Source organism: Idiotropiscis lumnitzeri, chromosome 8 (assembly GCF_059441095.1).
Source record: "Idiotropiscis lumnitzeri isolate Australia: NSW breed Sydney's pygmy pipehorse chromosome 8, RoL_Ilum_1.0, whole genome shotgun sequence".
Taxonomy (NCBI): domain Eukaryota; kingdom Metazoa; phylum Chordata; class Actinopteri; order Syngnathiformes; family Syngnathidae; genus Idiotropiscis; species Idiotropiscis lumnitzeri.
Genome location: NC_142398.1, coordinates 12,656,876 through 12,676,927, shown reverse-complemented (window position 1 = coordinate 12,676,927; position 20,052 = coordinate 12,656,876). Strand labels below are relative to the sequence as shown.

The window sequence follows — 20,052 nt, the reverse complement described above, 5'->3', positions numbered from 1 at the left end:
GGGAAACGGAGGTACTGATTGAGGGAGGGCATTCATTCTTCTCAAGTGGGCATGGTGTCAGTTTGAGGAAATGCGTATTTATGATCAGATGGTCATGTCACATGTCTCTCTGCATCTTATTACTCATTCTTTGCACTGATAAAGAATACATGCCTTTGAGTATTGTTATATTATCTGTCTACCTGTATTTGGATATCTGTTGCATAAAGCAGTGCTCCCCTACCAGTTCATGGAGGCAAATATTTTTTGCAAACTGACCATCATCCTTATTAACACCTTACCTCCTAACCTAGTTATCTACAGAATTGCCAAAATGGCAAGAACATGCAAAGCCCACAGAAAGACCGGAGATAAGATTTGAAACCAAAACCTCTCTAGTGTGACAAAGATAAAGTACATAAATGCTCCAATGTGCCTCCTTATAATGCAGTATAGTTCTACCCCAATACAACCACAATAATATAATTATTGTTCGATGAATATCTCTTCTACAGTGTCAGTCAAAACTGACCTTTGTATGAAATTGTGCAAGTCTACCAAAAGTTATCGGTGGGTATAGTGATCCATTAATCTTTGAATTAGCCAAAACTTGAGTCACTATAAATTCAACATATTACAAATATTACAAAAAAAAAAGTATACTCTCTGGTACTGTAGGGGCATTGTCATGACAACAGGTAAAAACAGTGAAGCAACGAGAGCATGTGCAAGTGAAATGTATCATAGGAAGTAATGTCTGCAGACAAATGTAAAAAAAGCACAAAAAAAAAAGAAAAGAAATGGCAAAATATGAATCACCCAAAGGAACACTTAAGACATGAATTATGTTGGCTACGACAACACTGACACCTTGTGGACATTTTTTATACACATACTGTACATGTGTTGTTGTCGGGTCCAGTGAGTTAAGACTCTTTATGAATTAAAAGACAATTTGTGAAATGTCACTCATGATGACATCCAGATTCAATCAGGCTAAGAAACTGGATTAGCTCTCAATGTTCCATTGAAGTGAGCAAGCATTAAAATCAACAGAATTACAGTTTGATGGCACAACCAAAACATCCCAGTATTCAAGACTTGCGTCCTTTGTCAAATCAGCTGACATCCACTCCTCGCCGGCCTCCTTCCCATCTCAAAATAAACCATCTGCGTCTGTCACAATCAATCCAATCTCCTATGGAGGCATGGAGACTTTCAACTGTTCATATATTGACACGCACAGCAGCCACCACTACGCACAAGAAGATTAAAAGTGGGCTGGTGACAGGCCATCATCGGAGCTTTACTCAGTTCTGCTCCACATACGCTAGTTATTCAGGGACAGTGTGCATGCACTTCTTAAGATATCAGAGGGGAAACCTCCGCAAGAAAAAGATCAGGCCAATCGAAAGCAATAAGGATGACTAACAAACTGCCTCGTCTCATGCAAATTGTTCAAAAAAAGGACTGCACTTACTGGCTATTCTGGCTCGCTCCATAATTCCACCTCAAATAGCCACTTTTTGGAACAAACACTCCCTCCTTCCCTCTCCTCTTCTTCATGAGAAGCTTCCCCTTTTCATGCCCGACCGACTGACTCCTGACGCCCCGTCACCCTGTCGCCCTGCGCTCAACCCTCCTCTCACTCCTCCCTTCCTCCTTGGCTTTGACTTCCTCCAACTTTTAATGTCTTCAGTCTGTCAGGGTAACAACTGACGTCGGCGGTCCATGTGCGACTCATATGGAGTTCCTTTTTCTTGCTTTCTTTTTCCTTTTCAATACTAAACACCAAAACAACTTCCTGCTTACCTTGATGAAAATCTAAACTGGGATTTATGGTCCTTATAAAGGAAGAATCACATACTTGTGTCAATGTGGTTCCAGACTAACGGTAGCTGTTTATACAGAACTAGAAATGCATGGTCAGCATACGAAGTGGTCAGAACGTCTGCCTCACAGTTATGAGGTTCAAGCTTTGAATCTTGGCTTAGGCCTTCTTGTGTAAAGTTTGCACATTCTCCGCGGCTGAACTATACCCCACGGTTTGTTGATGCGTTTCTTACGTGACAAAGAGAAGTGCTGCAGCCACCAGCTAGCTTAAAGCTAACATGGGTTCCTCTTACCTGACGGACGGACAGTTAGCTCTAACGCTGTCGAATCTCTTTTCTTGGGAATTTAAATAACACCAAGCTGTTCTGTAAAGTGTGGCATGGAGATGGATATTTTAGGCATGTAGATGTTTAGTAGCTAGCTAATTGGACTCTGTAGTGGGGGAAGTGGGCCTATTGATATGAACTAAAAAATTTGCAATTTAGCCAAACACCCAAACAAAGGTGCAAGTTTGTTATTGTCTCATAGCAGGAAGGCGGGACTCAAATGTCTGTCACCGGACATCAATTAATCCATGACAATTAAAAAATAAATAAATAAATAAAAAATAAATAAATAATGAAATGATGAAAAACAATTTAATGTTATAGCTCACAAATCAGTATTACAAAGTCCGCAGTCTTTGCACATTTTCAGCAATTATATTCAAATATGTATAACTCGATACAAGTCTGAACTGACTTCAGGTGTACTCCATGCCACACAGTGATTTCATGTTCCTAAATGACATTCCAGAAAGGCTATCATATCCAGATCATAAAGATTTGGCAGCAAATTGAAATCAGCAGATGTCACATTACAGAATATGTTCTGCCTACTTTGACCTTGGGTGCCACTGCATCACAAGTAAAGAAAGTATGCGAAAAGCGGGCTAGAACGCAATATGCAAAAGTCACAGCACACCAAAAATTGCTCTATAAATATGACAATTATTATATATATTATTATTACAATTTTACTTATGCACGCACATTCAGTTCGGAATTGAGTCAGTACTCTGTTAAAGATAAAAAGTAGCATTTTAATCATTGTCTTTTGTTGGATCTGATGGAGCAGATGTTTCAATTATTGCAAAATAGGAGATTTATGCACACATAGCAAATATAAATTGGCTATCAGCACATTTGGCGTTTTGAGGTGAAAAAAGAGGAAATGTACACTGACAATATGGAACCAAAAGGAAATATTAACTAAACATTGTCAAATCTTTCATTTAGCAAAAGTACAGCAGTAGCTTTGAGGGTACCAACCCGATACCCAGACACTCCACCGGAACTCTAAAGCTACAGCGGAATTAGCCAAAGTTGGATGCAATTCGGAAAACTGAACAAATTTGGGGGCGGAAATATGCCACTAAACTCAGACAAAATTTTTAAATTGTTTGTAATGTGAAATGAAAGTTAAGATCTCCCTGAAACACATCTCAACATGTATCCAATGAGTAACTTGTCTTTTGCATTTTTGTTTTTGTTTTACTGAGGCCTTTTTTGAGACGTGACTTCCAAGGGGATAGCCCCGAAATTATGTAACTGACGAAAGATCCTGCGTGACCATACGGGACGTCACCTCTCATCATTGTTAAGAGAATATTTTTGTCCTTCACAATGGTTGGCTTCTTTTCGTTCTTCAATAACTGAATGAAGGTTCATTTCAGAGATTTAAAAGTCACATTAAAAGTGCGACGTGTGAGGCACAATTGCTACACAATGTGCATCACACATTCGTCATTTGTGAGTGTTTTTACACTTCTAACACTTTAAAGTGTTAAAATATTATTGAACCCTAAAGGCGAATTTCTTTCCCGGGAGGCAGAATAACATCACTGGCTCAACTTGACAGTATGTTTAAGAACAAGACAAAACAAAACGCTGTACAAATGGCTTCAATACCACATGAAAGTTTTATGATGGTGAAGTTACGCATTCAATTTCTGTTAGTGCAGCGATCCCGCATAGACTCGCTCGCGCCCTTTGACTCGCAAGCACCAGTTCGAAGCCATGCAAACTTTTGAAGAAAAAGACACAGGCACTTGCTTCCTCTTTCTTTCAGGTACATTTGCTTTAACTGTACAAGTTTGACGACGGGTGTGTTTAAAAGTGAATCCCACCAATTTAAATTGCCTGGAGAGAAATGGAGAAGATCAAGAGAGATTTCAACAATCAGACAAACCTACTCCCATCCTCTTAAATCCAGACAGAGCAGTGATGGGAGTATTGTATAAGCATTAGCGTGTGTATGTGAGCATTGTCAACCCAGATGACGAGAGTGGGAAAAGTCGTTTGTCACTTGCTGATAGTGTCATTGGAGTGTCCATGCTTACAAGTACAATAAGACCGTTGTTCAATTACTACAAGCGGGTCTGTTTGTGACACAAGTGCATGTTGACATTGTCTTGGGCAAGTACAACTAAGCGAGTGTGTTGTCACAGTCGCTCGTGTGGCTAAACAGCCGATTGTGTCATGCTGTGATAATGTTGAGATTGAACAAAGAGATATCGACAGGATTAGTGATTAAATGCTCCTCTGTGTATTCATGTCATTTGTCAAGATGGAAAATTGATTTTTCTTTTTATGGTGAAAATAATGTCGTGCAAATTGTTTTTAAAAAGATAAAGTAAAAAATATTTAAAAAATAAATAAATAAAAAGACAGATTTTTCTGAGATTTCTATGCGCTATAAAATATTGCTCCAAGTGGCTGTATAGGGATGACATCATTGCCATCTGGTTGGACGCTTAGTAACTTTCTGGCTTTTCTGTCCAAAGTATCATAATTCGAAGCATCTTTACAATTTGAGAAAAAGAACAAAAACTTTTATCATAGGTTTTTAAACTGCTAGTATGATGAGACAGAAGTACATGAGGAAAATAATCTGTCAAAATAATAGCCCTTTCCGGTCCCATCTGGTGCCTCTAATTTGATTTGCAAGAAACCACCATGCTTGAGGAAAAAAAAAAAACACCAATCAGAGACAGAAGGCAGACGTCACTGATGTGGAGGTCCACTGGCCTGTCTTGTGTGCGCCCAACATGGGATCGGATCGCACTCACTAACGGTGTCTGTGAGTGCCTGTCGTCACCTGGGACAGGCTCCAGCACCTCACCGCGGCCTTGTACAGGATTAGCAATGTGCATGATGACACACAGAGATAAAAGGTGTGACAGTGGAAGTTGCACACTTGGGGGGCCCAATTATAGCAGGCAAACCACAGCGGCCTCGCTCTGACCTGTGTCCTTGGTCTTCAGGAGCTTTTCTGAAACTATGGTCGAATATCCACTACCATAAAAGAATAGAATTGTAAAAAATCCCCATACCTCATTTAACAACAAGTGGGCATAATACTCGCAAACTAGCACCAAATTATCATGAAGCCATACAGAATTAGCAGGTATGTGTCTCATCTCTTTTTTGTTTTTAATTGCTTGTACATACCCAAAAATAAAAAATAAAACATTTAGTTTTATAGCGACACTCCATTACATTAAAAACCATCGCGTTTACGTCGACTCGTTTACAGTGGTAATGCTATCTTAATATTCTTTGTGACTATTTATCATAATTTGCATATGACATTCTAAACGTCCATCTTTCCGAATTGCGCTCAGGCGCTTATCACTAGTGTTTTTCCGATACCACTTTTTGGGTCCCGATACAGATACCTCTAACTGGCTGTGTAGTATCGACCGATGCCGATACTTTTGAAAAATCCAAATACAAGCACGGTTTTTCTTGTAAAATTATTAATTCACCATGGGCGCAAAGGCTGCCAAATCTTCAACATGACCACCTAACACCATCACAACATACATGCTCTGATCACGTTAGATCAGTTATGGTTTTCTTTGTCATGTACACTGGGTCATAAGATTAGATTTGATTGGAATTTGAAGTACATTTATGTGTAATTGTGTATATGAAAATGCATTTTTTAAACCCCCAAATATTTTACATTTCGTACTAACGTACATAGATGTCAGAATATGTCAATAAAATTATTGTCCCATAGCAAAGCTAAATTTATTTAAAAATATAATTTGTAGCATTTGAAGCATGACACCAATGTCAATAGCCGGTATCGGGACCATACTGGTTGGTATTCGCCGATCCGATACCCGCGTTTTAAGGCAGTATCGGTATCGATACCGACATCAGCATCGGTATCTATACCGATATCAGCATCGGTATCGATGTCGATATCAGCGTCGGTATCGATGCCGATATCAGCATCGGTACTGGTATCGGAACAACACTACTTATCACCCATTAGTGAGGAACACAGCTTTGGTGAGAGTGTTGAAAGTGAGGTTAAATTCAAATCTTGCTAACAGATTTAACGCTGCAAACCCCCCCTTGAACATACAGGAAAATAAAGTTGCCCGCTCTTGTTAACGACCATTTTTACTCCCTCACACATACCTTTCATCACCTGTTCATTCCATCATTACAACCAGATAGAGGCGGATCCTCCCACTTGACACACGCATGGAATGGAATGGCCAAGAACACTGGAATGAACACCCACTGACACGCCGGCACGCACATACACTGAACTTTCAACTCACATGACTTGACAACTTACTTTTCATGGATGACAGCGCCTCTTCTGAACACACACACACTATCATGAATGCACTTTCCAGCCCATACGCAAAGGCTTTAGCCTATATTTGCAATCACTGAGGCAGATGGTCATGAGGCACAGACAGTCACGTGTGCTTGTTCAATCAGGCAAACACACACATATCCTCCCCCTAAAAACGGCTGCGTACCACACACACACTGACTATGAGTGGATGGTGGACCCGGGGCTGCACATTAATGTAAGCCGTCACTTCAGAGCACAACCTACAGCCTAACGCGTGACTCCAACATGCTATATTTAGTTATATAAGAGTGAAGTATAACAACAACAAAAAAAGTCACCAGCACGCCAGCGCACACTTAAGGGATGCCTGCCAGCGACTGATGCACAATGAAGGAGAAGGAAGATGGGGAAAAATGAGGTGGAGGGGCAGGCAGGCAGGCAGAGCGAGCATGGGATGTTTTGAAGGACGTTAGTGTTGGGCCGACAAAGTATTTGATCTTTGTGACATTGGGGGGACAAGACGTGTAAAATCGATCTACAAAATACAATATAATAATTCTATATTTACACTATCCCTTTTCTATTGCTCTTTCTTTATCTTCTATAGCAGAGGTGTCAAGATGCAGTCATGGAGGGCCGGTGTCCTGAATGCTTTCAATGTTTACTGGCTACAACACACCTAATTAAAATGATCAGCTCATCAGCAAGCTCTGAAGAACCCTGATAAGTATGCCGCTCATTTGCATCAGGTGTGTTGCAGCCGCGAGAGATGGAAAACATGCAGCACACCGATTTTTTTAGAGTCGACTATATATTGATGAAATTCAAGTCAAAGTTGATTAATTGATGACATCACTGATAACCGTGTTCCAACATTTTTGGAGCCACGGAATATCCATGACTTTTCTCGCCATTTCCGTTCTGTTCTCTGTGAAAAATGGATATTGAATGTTTATCAGTGTTTTTGGAGGTTTGAAAAAAAAAAAAAAAAGCCAATTTTTTTCTTCCTGTATTTCAATGGATGTCACTCATATGCAGATTTTCACTATTTGCTGACTAGCCCAGTCCTAAGCCCCATGAATAATGAGTATCGACTGTATTTTCATCCTCATTTTCGCACTCTCTGACGTGACATATTAAGAGTGAGTTGGATTGTCGGTTGTACCTTTCGCAGACTGATGGCCCAGAATCAAAAGTAAATTGGATGGTGCTAATACAAATTTGTATCTTTTGGTCTTGAATTGAGAATCAGTTTTAGTTCCATGTTCAATTTCACCTCTGCAACGATAAGAAGTCCTTGCCTTGGTCATTCTTCCATCCATCACCACAAGATTAACAAGTACTGTATTCACTTCAGCAACGCTGGACTACTAACAACTTCAAGGGTAAGTCAACCCCCTCCAAAATAGTTTGTAATAAAATCTTCTATGCCTTCACTAAATTAAACACGACATGACTGATATTACTTTTGTGGAATATGAGTTAAGCAGCAAAAGCCACCCATTTCTCGCCATCTCAGTGTCGGCCATTTTGTCACTTTCCGTCGATGGCGAAAAATGGGTGGATGTCACTGCTTAACTCAAATTCCACAAATGATATTAATCAGAATGCCATGTTTCAACTTGTAGGGCTGCATAGAAGATATTCTTTTATAGAAAATTTTGGGGTTGACTTCCCCTTTAAGCAAGGGAAACAGTCTCATTGTGCGGGATAGCCAAAATTAATTGCTCGGTCATTTAGTTTTTTTAGTCAGATATTTCCTTCTTCTTGGAGAATCACACTGTTTTTGAACTAGACAGACAATGCCTATTTCTGCTACAGTTTAATCCAAACAATGGATCCTTTAGAATCACACTACTCTGGGATCTGATGAGGAATTAAACAGCACGAGTAGTGTGATGCGGTGCAGCCAGCCACAGTCGGATGACCTCACCAGAGCGCTACGCGGCGTTCATCACCCCCACAACCCCCTTCCGCGTCTTCGTCATACACCGCCATGCACGTGCTGCCAAGAGAAAGAGAGCGCAAGGGGGAGGGAGGGAGAATGGGAGGCGCTGTCTTCCTCGTTTGCTCCCCATCCAACCTGGGGCATGTACAGAGGACGACAAAACTCTTCACATCACTCATCCACCAAAAGCCAAATTTAGAAGCTGACCCTGTACGCTCATGACTGTGTTTCCATGAGGAAATAGACATACCGCATGTTGTCCATTGGCTCCACAATTCTTTATGGCAGATTCATAAAAAATCTGGAATTGATTTTGATGACACATTCCCCTAATTGAACATGACGTACCAAGGAAGCCCAAACGCAATTCAGAAACCAAGTGCACATCATCTGAGTAATCAAGTATAATAAGGTCTGATTGTGTCGCTATTTTCCAATCAGACCTTCCACCTGACTGATGACGGTTGCACAATGCTGCATTTCGACTCTAAACCAGGATTGTCTCACTTGACGAGTATAAAGCGCCGAACAAAATAATCAGCCCACCCCAGCACAAAGAGCCATTCTTCCCAAACTCAGTCACACTATTTAACAATAATGGTCGCTTCAAAACGAGTGGCAATTGTTTGACAATGTGTCGAGTTCAGTGCGTCTCAATGATTGTCTGTTACGCCCCCCCCGTATCAAGAAGAAAACAATTCGCGACCCTCCCCAACACCCATACTCCGCCGCAACTATAAATAATAGCATTTTCGTTGCAAAACAAACCTACAACGTAGAGTTCATACTCGCTGCGCACAAGCAGCCTTTGCGCAGATTCAGAACAAGCAAAGACGTTTTAGGGCTCATAAAGTCAGCGGGGTGAAGAAAGGCCACATGATTGCTCATGTTGAGTCAGCAGCTGGCACCGTGTCCAGTCACCGCCGAAGGCCAACGCGCCAATGCTGGGAAACATACAAAATTAGAACCAACTCATGACCCTGTTACTTGTTACGCACGCGCGCGCACACACACACACACACAGAATACGAGCGCACTCCACACTCACTCGGCAGATCTAATCAAATCCAGTTGGAAAAACAAAAAAAAGGCAATATTTTTAAGCCGCAACTATAGGCTCCTCTCTTCCAATTTGCTGACAATTGAAATCCCACCATAAGGTCAGTTGCACCGTCAAGCCTGAGCATTGGTTCATCACAATATGGCCGTTCCGCAACTGACATACATTTCGCTCGCGGCATACGGTAACCATTAGAAGCAAAATGCAGCTGGCAAAAGACTGTATAATGAGGTTTCATCAAAAAATTACTTATAAAATTGAGGAGGTTTATTATTGAAAAATAGGCCGACAACATTGTGGACATTGTCACAAGCCCAGGTTGCGTTAGTTCACGATGATTGCCGTCATGTGTGGTTTGCTTCGCGTGGTATGTAAGAGCAAAGTGACTGATTTTTGCTTGGTTGAAATCATTGCCGGACTTTCAGGGAATACAACAATCGCAATGACTTTACAGGATATTTGAACCAAAAGTTACAGAAGCTATGGTCAAAAGGTAAATGAGCCTTTCAGATTTTCAGAAGCCAAATTTGTGGATTTTACAGCAGTGTTCCCAAAGTTTATTCAACAAAGGCAAATATTTCTCATTTGAAAATTTCTCATTGCACCCCGTCCAAATAAAATCTGAAAAAAAGGTGGACACACAAGTTAACTGACATTTTTTTTTTTAATTGTTCTGCCTGTCACTATTATGTTGCTAGCATAATAATAATAATAATTCAACAAAGCAACTTTATTTAAAGTAATTTTTTTAACCAATCTAGTGAATTTGGGAAATTTCCTGACACACCTGATGAGTTCTCATGGCACACTGGGTAGGCAAGGTCATCTGTTTTAATCAATAAAACCATGGCTAACATACTTGGTGTCTAAAGTCTGATTTCACGCGAAATGTTCATTCTCAGCTTTTTAAAAATGTCATTTTCATAGTTTCTTTGTGATCAAACAACAAACCAACCAATGAACAGTGAAGGAAACATATTTTCCCCCTCTTGTACAGAGTTGATGATGCATAATAATTACCTCATAAGATCACAATTGCAAAAATTCACCCCCCTTTCAATTAAAAGCCCATCAATCTAGACCCTGACTTTTGCGATCCCAACCTCAAAGCCGATAAAAATTGCCACATCAGCACGAGGCCCCACCGCCTTCACCTCCAATCCTGCAAATGTGCCCAAAAGTGAAGGAGGGCTGAAGTTGGAAAAAGAAAGACAAGAAAGAAAGCGAGAGTTCCTGTGGTTCCTCATGGCTTCGGTGCTCTATAATCAGGATGCCAAGCCCCTGATGTCCAAATCCACCAATTGGACACCGACCATCTACACACATGCAAAAAAAACACACACAGTGCAGTGAGACGCATGTGCCTGGAGGCGCTCACACACACATGCACGGTAAGCTCTGCCATGATCGTTTGATTAGCGTGACAAGGAAGTGAATCAAATGCTGCGACCTTGGCAGTGACCGCATCGGAACCCAAGTGAATACCTGAGGGAGACTTTGGGAAAATCCGAAAAAGACGAGGGGGGGGGGGGGTGAGATGTGTATATAACATATGGGGAATAAACGCAAATGTCACAGTTGGACCCTCGTGTTGGGTTTCTGGACAGATGTTTCTCCCGCTCCTCCCAGTTTAAGGGTCATCGCTCAGCTAAATCTGAACTAATTCCTTCTTTCCGCCTGACGACGTGATCTCGTTCTTTGTTGCCGATGTTCCCGGACCACCACAATGTCTGTTTGCATGCCAGTATTTCCGTGTCGGATTGGGACTTTCAGAAGTTTGTTCTCAACCAGTTTTGGCTTTTGGACTCACCCGGTTTTCATACAGAGTTTCGGCAAGTCATGCTTGCATCACACAGAAGAAAAGCCTTCAAGGTTATCAAAACTTTTCATCCTGGTGAAAATGTGTGTATTTTATTGGTCCAAAACACAAGCCTCCTAAAGTCACTCAACACAGTCCACTGGGAAAATAAATGAATAAAAAAAATACTCATGACACCAGTTTCACAGATGAAGGAAATTTGGTCTTTGCACAGGATGACCCGGCCTGAAATTGAACAGGAAGTCAACCGACGCATGCCTTTAGCCCCTCATTGATTGTTTGTTCTGATGTATGGTGGTTTCCGAAAAAATCAAATTAGAATTACAAGATGGGATGACTTTTTAAAAATATTTTTTTACAGTTAATTTTATTCATGTCCTCTTCAGTCAGGTCATACTGAAAGTACTTTTGAAGTCGTTTTTTTATAAACTGCAAAGTCTCCCTTGTTATGATAAGCTTTTATACTTTATTTATTTCTACTTTTTGTTGTTGCTTGTGTGTGCATCTCTAGCGTCGCTGTTGCAACATAATTTGAAATTTGATGAAAAAAGAATGACCGCGAGAAAAAAATAATGTCGTTTTCCTGGTATGTAGCCCACCAAAGTGATTTGATGTCCCTCATTTTTTTTTTTATCCTATTTGAAAATACTGAAGGTACATTTCTTGAGTGAACTTTACTACAAAAGAGAAACAACACAAATTTATCGAATCTTTTGGTTTCGAAGCCAAATATAACAACCTTGCCAAAGAGCGATCACAATATTTCCAATCAGTCAAAATGTTAATATCCACTATATATCTGTTTGCTTATATTCATCTTCATAACAATCTTCAATCACTTGGCCAGTTTTACCCTGAAGGCCATGTTTTTTATGATTTACAGAGCTGAACTCATGGCCGTATTCTTTTCAACAGCCATACATTCTACACCTCATTCTTTGGCCTTCTTGTCGATTGTTTGACTCATAATCACCTCGGCTTTTGTCTTCTCAAGAGGAATTTGGCTGCTCTGCTGCTGACATCTTTGCTTACTGCCTCTGTTCCGTATTTGCCTGTGGGACACACTTTACTGCAAATCCACAATCTGATCTGAAGTTTCTGTCCAGACAAGTGCAGCCTATGCAAAATATACAAATTGTGCACAAGCTTCCAATCCTCAAGGCGTTTATGTGGAAGAAGCTCGAGACAAACAAACCGACTGCAAGGGTGAGACGTTGTGACGCTCACAACTGCGTACAGCCTGCATTTAAGATGATGTTAATTGGGGCAAAAACAAAAACTCAAGAGTAACAAGGATGCTCTCGTTTTAATGGCATCTGCGGTTAACATCAGGTGTTTTGGCTAATGAGCAAAGTCCTTCACGCTGGCTGCTCGTCACGCTTAGCAGCAGCGACGTGGCCTGTTTTCATCCTTATGTTAGTTACACGCCTGCTTTTTAAACGCCGGAACTTCATTGTCCACCCGCTCTATTTTTAGACACTGTGGCAAATGATGTCATACACGCATTTGCATGCACGTGCACTCAGCCGTAAGGAGATAGGAGATTTTTCATCACGGATTGAGAGGGATTCTCCATGTGTGGAGCGTTTCAAGTCGCAATCAGAAATCGTTACTTTGTACGAAATAAACTCAGCAACTTCCACACAGTAATGTACAGTGGATATTAAATGTCTACGCAGCTCGACTTAAACACCTTTTTTTGTGTGATAAAATCCATGCATTCGTTACATTTTGGCTAGATTACTGTAATGCACTTTACTTTGGAGTCAGCCAGTCCTCGCTCGAGCGCCTCCAACTGGTCCAAAATGCGGCCGCTCGCCTCTCTCCAGTACCCGCTGATGAACAACAGCCCCCAAATATTATGATGTCGCCACCACCATGATCCAGGCTTCCAAAAAAAAAATAAAAAATGAGGAGATTGCTGTCAGAATTACTGGACAGCCAGTACTGGGTCGAGATTGCTGCAGCTCCTTAAATGTTCCCGTCAGCATCATGGCAGTCACCCTGAACAGTTTTCTTGTCATCTCTTCATGGATTTTAGATGGATGTCCAATTCTTGGTAATGTCACTGTGTAATTTTTTCACAACTTGATGATGACTGTCATTAATGTGCCTCAAAGTACCATATTTTCCGGACTACTAGACTTTCACCAACTCTTTTTTGGGGAAAAAAAACACGATGTACGAGCCACACCAGACTATAAGCCGCAGTTTTCTATGTTGAAAAAAAATAGTGGTTTACTGCATGTACAGAATGATTTTGTCCTGTGAATGCACATAACGGTACATAAACATTGTTAAAACAGTGCATTTTAACACGGCAACAACTTTGCAAATTAAAACAGAACAGACCCAAGAGAGAAAAAAAAAATCAAGATTTATTTAGCGTATTTTCGGGAAGGGAAATGCAGAGGCTGGAGTTAAAGTTATATAGTTTCACTGTTATCTTCAATCTCTTGAATATAACTTTTTTGTAAAACTGAAATGATACAAAAACATATAGTACAACTATAGCACGGTATTCAAATAACATAAGCTTGCACAAATGATAGTATAAAGAGCTTACTATAAACTGACACTCAGAATGCAAGCAATAAACTAAACATGTATATAATAATCAAATGCGCCACACAAACGCAAGTGTCACATGAAAAAGTAAGGCAAATAACACTCACAAGCGATGCTTTTTTCCGGCACAAACAGCGAGAGGAAATTGTGAGAACACGGGCTGTAAACACGTAAGCGAACGCGAACCAAAGCAAACTAACTATGCGTGAACTATGAACTGGAGGTGTCATGTGATTAAATGTGCCAATAAGAAGACAAGTTAGAAATATCGTGGAAAAGCGTTTGTTACGCTAAAGCGCCTGTAGAGGGAGACAAAGCAACATAAATACAACAGGTCAGCGACAACAAGTCATGACACCCCCTACCGGTGTAAGAAAAATCTACAGAAAAGCCGCACAATTGTATTAGCCGCATAGTTCAAAATCTAGGGGGAAAAGTTACGGCTTATAGTACGGAAAATACAGTAGATGTAATACTTTAAAATTATTTCACGCTCTGGCAGCTCCGGGTGGACCATGGCTGTTGCCGAAGGATGTGAATACAAAATGTCAATCCCACTAGAATCTCTAAACTTTATTTGTAGTATCAATCACTTGATCTGAGTCGTTTATTGCTCCGTCCTCTAGAAGATACATAAATAGGGGAAAAAGACTTGAAACTATTTGTCTTAATCTCATCACACAAACTTGCATTTTAGCAGGGTGTGTAGACTTATGCCTGGCAATTGATTGGTGACAATCCACTCCAGGATGTATCCCACTTCTCGCGCAAAGTCACATGGGATAGGGTCTAGCTCACCCGTGACCCTAATTAGGACAAGAACTACATAAATCGAATGGTTCATAGCCCAGCATTAATCATGTTATCTTAATAAGAGCTTGAGCAAATACGATGTGTCATTTCCTGCAGTGGGCCGGAGAGGATTGAGATAATAGCTGAGCAAAAAGTTATCAAGTGGGGATGAATTCAACTTTTGCTAAGATGTAAAGTCAAGTATCTTCAGCAGGCCTCATAGGAGAAGCGAATACAATGAGCTTTTTGAACGCGCTGCCGACTAAAGCAGAATGATAAGAGCAGTTTAATCCCGGCGGATGAGCGTGAGCACAGGTAGGTTAAAGGTGATAAGAAGAATTATATGACGAGCCAAGCTTTGGCAGCTTGAATCAAAATCATGAATCAAATCGCAGGGAGTTCAACTCTCGTGTGGTGGCAACCGAAGGCCAGTGTGTGAGAATGCAGACTTTGTGGAAAAGAAATAAAGAGCTGTATTGACTCCCAACTTTGTCTGCTACTGCTCTGCGAGAGACCATGGAGGGAAAGGTTTACTTGAATGTACATGTTATTTTTCCCTAGGGGTGATTATTTAGGCAATAACAGATGGGTGGGGGTGGGGGGGGGGAATCTAACAAATAGTTTTAGTATGCAGTGGTGCCTGGAGATTCAAGTTTAATTCTCAAAGCATTTCTATCTCAAATCACCTATCCCCATTGACATCAATGTAAACGCCATTCATCCGTTAAATACCCACACTTGTAAAAAAATAAATAAATAACCATTTTAATGCATTTTTTCATGAAAAAATAGCCCTCTAAAACATATACGTAATAAAAATCAATTTTCATTACATAACTACATGGAATTTAAATGAATTAAACTACTTTTGTCACACGTTCTCCTTCACCAGATCCAGTGTATTAGACGGAAGCTCTTTTCTCTGCTTCAGAGTATGGCAGCAATCATAGTTGTACTTTGCAGAGGATAAAGAAATTATTGTTATCTTTTCTGTCTACATGTGTTGCTGCACTGTTTGTACTTAGATATCTATTGGTTAAGGTATTTCAACTCCACCACATAGATACTAATAGAGTTATTTTGTGTTATGAATGTTGCTATATTGTAGAATTATTTACATTTTTTCTTACCCCGTCAACCGGATACCCTGGTATTTTTGGTGCTGCTGTGTTGGCTAGCAAAGGAATTTGCTATTATTTTATACATATTTATTATTTGAAAAAAAATTTAGTAAGATATTAATTAAAAAAAAAACAATTCATTGATATTTGATTTTTACATAATATAGCAACATACATAATTAATTGGGTGTCATTAAGTGCTCACATGTCCCTAACATTGTGGCCATTGTCGTACAATATTATATCACGTTAAAATATGACCTAACCCATAGTCACACTGCAGTGCAACTAACTTTAAGTCAATTTTCCATCCAAATATCTTTTCACTGTCATCACATTATTTTGTTCCAGTGTTCACTTGAACCTGCAGGTCAACATCAAGAACACTCCCCAGCAAAAAGGAATAAATCCTCATAACATGCTCCCTCGGGCAAATGGAAACACAAAGGACTGTATTGAAAGCTGAGGACAGACCATGAGAAGATATAACACAGTGGACTGTGATCTCTCATGCGTAGGAAGTTATAACGGGGGAGAAAAAAGTAAAAGTGCAGTGCATTCACTCGACGAGTCTCCCAGTTTATTCAGGGTCGCTGCGATTGAAAGTGGAGAATAACACGAGTCCGTGTAGCTCAGCAAGTCAAAAAAGGTCCCGCTATCAACATCCTCTACAAAAACACATTGCAGCACAGTTTGATTGGTTGAGGGAAGCAAGTATGAAGAGCAGGTCATTCTATGTGTTGAGATTTTTCATTTATAAAAGAGGGGTATAAAATTGAAAATCGGCCATTCGGCGCAGTTAAAAAAAAAAATGACTTGCTTTGCTTGTTGGCAACCTATCAGCTCCGAGTCGTACTACACCACACTCGGTGTCATGTACACTTGGCGGGTTTATTGACAAGAGAAGAAAGAAAAATTGAGGAGAAAATTATTGTTGCCGTCCGGGGACATCTAAAGCGTTACAAGGCCAGCAAAAAAAATAAATAAATCAATAAAAATTTAAAAAATAAATAAAATAGCGTGACCAGAGCAAGGAGCGTGGAATACCTTGGCCCTTATTTATTTATTCTTTTTTTTTTTTTACAGCTGTTGAACTTTACCAAAACAACAATATTGTTCAAAGTTGATTTAGCACAGTGTCTGCCACTTGAATGCGATGTCGAAACCTTTTATCTTTGTTTGCTACCGAAAACGCCGTCATTGTCACAAAGCGAAGCGCCTCTGAATGATGGTAGCGTTGCGAAAACCTCCGCGGTGACACGCCAAGCGAATTAAGCGAAGCGGAACGCTCAAACGGATTTGGTGTGAACGTAGCATAAAGGTGAAGATCCTGAACGTCCAACCTGCTGGAGGTCTGGCAGGACTTCACAGTGCACGTCTAACCTCTCATGGTCTCATGCTTCGTCTTTGCCACAATCAAGCGTATGATACAAATGATCAAAGAGCACCCCAAACTTAATGCAAACGCTCTTTTTGCTTCTTTTCCTTCGAGCTGAAATCTAGTGATAAGTCTCCTAATAGGAATCCCAAAACTCACCACCTCCCCTGACATTTATGCTCCCTAAAAAGGTCAAGAGCAGATTCCTTGCGGCGCCGCACTGCTGCCGTCTTTCTGCATGTGACTACGCACCAAACGTGCATGAATGACTGAGCAATATTCTCTGGGCCTAGATTTCACTGTGTCCTCTTTCCGTCACAGAATCTGCTTGTGCCCGTTTCATCCGGAGTGATGCCGTTTATTCCTCCTCCCAAGAGTCTCTCCTGTGTGTTCTCAAATGTTGGAAACACGTACACGCAGATGAGACACAGAAGTGAGGTTGTTGTGTAACACGCGCACATTCTCACAGGAGCTCGTGAATCGGCGTTAAAACATTTGACAGTCACCATTTATGTTATTTGGCCAGGTCAAAACTTAAAGCAATAAAACCACAGCAATTTTGTGCAGTTTTCAAATCAAAGCATCTCCACATATTTTAGATAGATTTCGGTGGGTTCATGACCTACCTTCAATTTTACGAGCAATGAGGCCAAATATCCATTTGCAACAAACCACATAGAGTTACCAGTCAAATAAAGGCCCCTACGAGGGATTTCCAGATTTCTAATGTTGCCAATATACCTTCATATGATGACACAATGACAAAAAACATGTTTTCTTTTTAAAATGTAAATCCCCAACATGGATCAGTCCCGCCTAGATGCAGCAGCCTTCCAATGATATTACATCAGGATGTGTCCTGTCTAGAATTCAAAGGGATTCATAATAATGACACAGCTCAACTCCTCTCAGCTCATCAGTGCATCACTAATATTACATGTTCGACGCAGACAATAAAGAATATGACATAGTGTATTGTTATATTGTCTGTCTACAAGTTGCTGCTGCACTGTTTGTGTTCCATCTGTTGCTTGATGCGTTAACGCAACGCAACATCGATGCTAATAAGCGTTAGCCTTAAGCTAGTGGTTTGGTTTGGGTTTGACAGTAAATTTCAACTGAGGAGTGGCATTTACAGTAACAAATTTTTTTTTTTTTCTTTTTGGAAATGTACACCACTTGTGAAATTGCTGCTTATTAAGTGTGTTGAATCCACTGCCACCATACAGTGCTCATATAACAAGTCTGTGCTCACAAGCGGTTTGGAGAATGAATGAAAGAAAAAATAAATTGAATTTAAGAATGGGTCAAATAATGGCTCTGATCTAAAAAAAAAAAAAAGAAAGATGCGTAAATTGAGTAACTGTTATCTCAAGGCACCACTGTATTTCATCAATTTTGTCAATATGCTCCGACCACAAAAAAATAACTTTTTGGTGAGTGGGGTGGGGTGGGTTTATAATCTTTAATATCTATCAGCTTCTTTACAAATCTGTGAGAAAACCAAAGACGCTCACAGTATAATTATTTGGTTTTAAACCATTGAAACAGCCGAATTACCTTAAACTACAATACTGTATGTCACATGGTATAAGAGCATTTTAGACCAGGAAAACGTTTTTTCATTTGCCATAAATGCTGTGTTAGGCTGTGCAGGTGTTCTACGACGTACAGTTCAAAAACTGGCATACACAAAAGCACAACACAGTGGAGCCAGAGCCCCAAGGGAGCCAGTGCATGTACAGAGAGAGAGAGAGAAAAAAAAGGTCATCTGAGAGGAACATCTGACTTTAAAAGCCAGCGGACACAAAGGTGGACCCTAGGGCACTTAATGCACAGCTGTGCTCCAAAACTGTCCCAAAAGAGGTACACTGAATGACATAAACTTTCAAGTGCAGGCTTTACTACAGCCCAAAACCTGCTATTGGGTAAGAACAAATGTCAATCAAATCAAATTACACACAGTTCACAAGTCATTTCAAACGTCCTTACCTGGATTTGGAGTTTTCTTCATGCTGCCTGTGTCCACTTGCAGGTGTGAAGCAGAGAAACAAATCTTGCTCACTTTACGGTGTAATCAGAGCGAGACTCCGTGCAGCACACAGACCGGGATGTGTGGTGTGATTGGCTGTGTAGTGAGGATGCTGGGATACAAGACAGCACGCGGCTATTAAAGGCGTGGGGGGGGGGGAACCCCTCTCATGACGTACACGTAGGAGGTCTTAGAGGAGAGCTTTTATTTTGAAAAGTTGCCGTAGACTACAGTGATACTTCGTATTTGGTGACCTGATGCTACAGTATGGTTGTGGATTTTTTTTTTTTTTTTTTTTTTGGAAGGGACTTTTTTTTTTATCACGCTTTATAACCAAATACAGTCTGGTGTCTTGAGATATGATTTGAATTCATCATAACACAAATCACCTTTGCCCATTGAAATGATTGGTAATGCCGTTAATCCATTTACCCCGAATTGTTATGTATTTTAATGACAAAAAAGTAGGTCTTCACAGTACAATGACGTAAGAGAATAGTGCTGTTTTTTTTTCTGGCGTGTCCGCTTTGGCCGTCGAAAGGGAGTTTAAGAACGACAAATTAGACGGTTATATCGTTAAATGTGATGTCTCAACTCCTCTCAGCTCATCAGTAATATTATATAATATAATAATAATATACAAGTTGTTCTCCGCAGAGTGTAAAGAACAAATGGCTGTTTAATTTTCCGCCTACATGTTTTACTGGACTGTGTGTTCATTCCGCTCCTTAAAAGGTGAGAGCACTGTAACATATATGCTATTTAGCATTAGCATTAGGCTAGCCGACTGGAAGGCTGATTTATGTGGTTGTTTTAAATACACGCAGTGTAATTCTTTTACTTTTGTTAAGTTTGACATCAAACATCAGCAGAGTGGC

General features: G+C 40.3%; 1 protein-coding gene across 2 annotated transcripts in view; it reads right to left on the bottom strand.

Moving 5' to 3' along the window:
- Positions 1 to 19,278, bottom strand: part of septin9b (septin 9b) — a 78,524-nt gene extending 59,246 nt beyond the window's left edge. Inside the window, exon 1 of one of the 2 annotated variants that reach the window (XM_088302434.1) lies at positions 19,135 to 19,278. In XM_088302434.1, coding sequence (XP_088158560.1) covers positions 19,135 to 19,156 — 22 coding nt within the window. In that variant the 5' untranslated portion in view covers positions 19,157 to 19,278. Of the gene's footprint in view, positions 1 to 1,459; positions 1,606 to 19,134 lie in introns of those variants that run through there. The other variant, XM_088302435.1, reaches the window with a different exon arrangement.
- Positions 19,279 to 20,052: the final 774 nt, after the last annotated feature.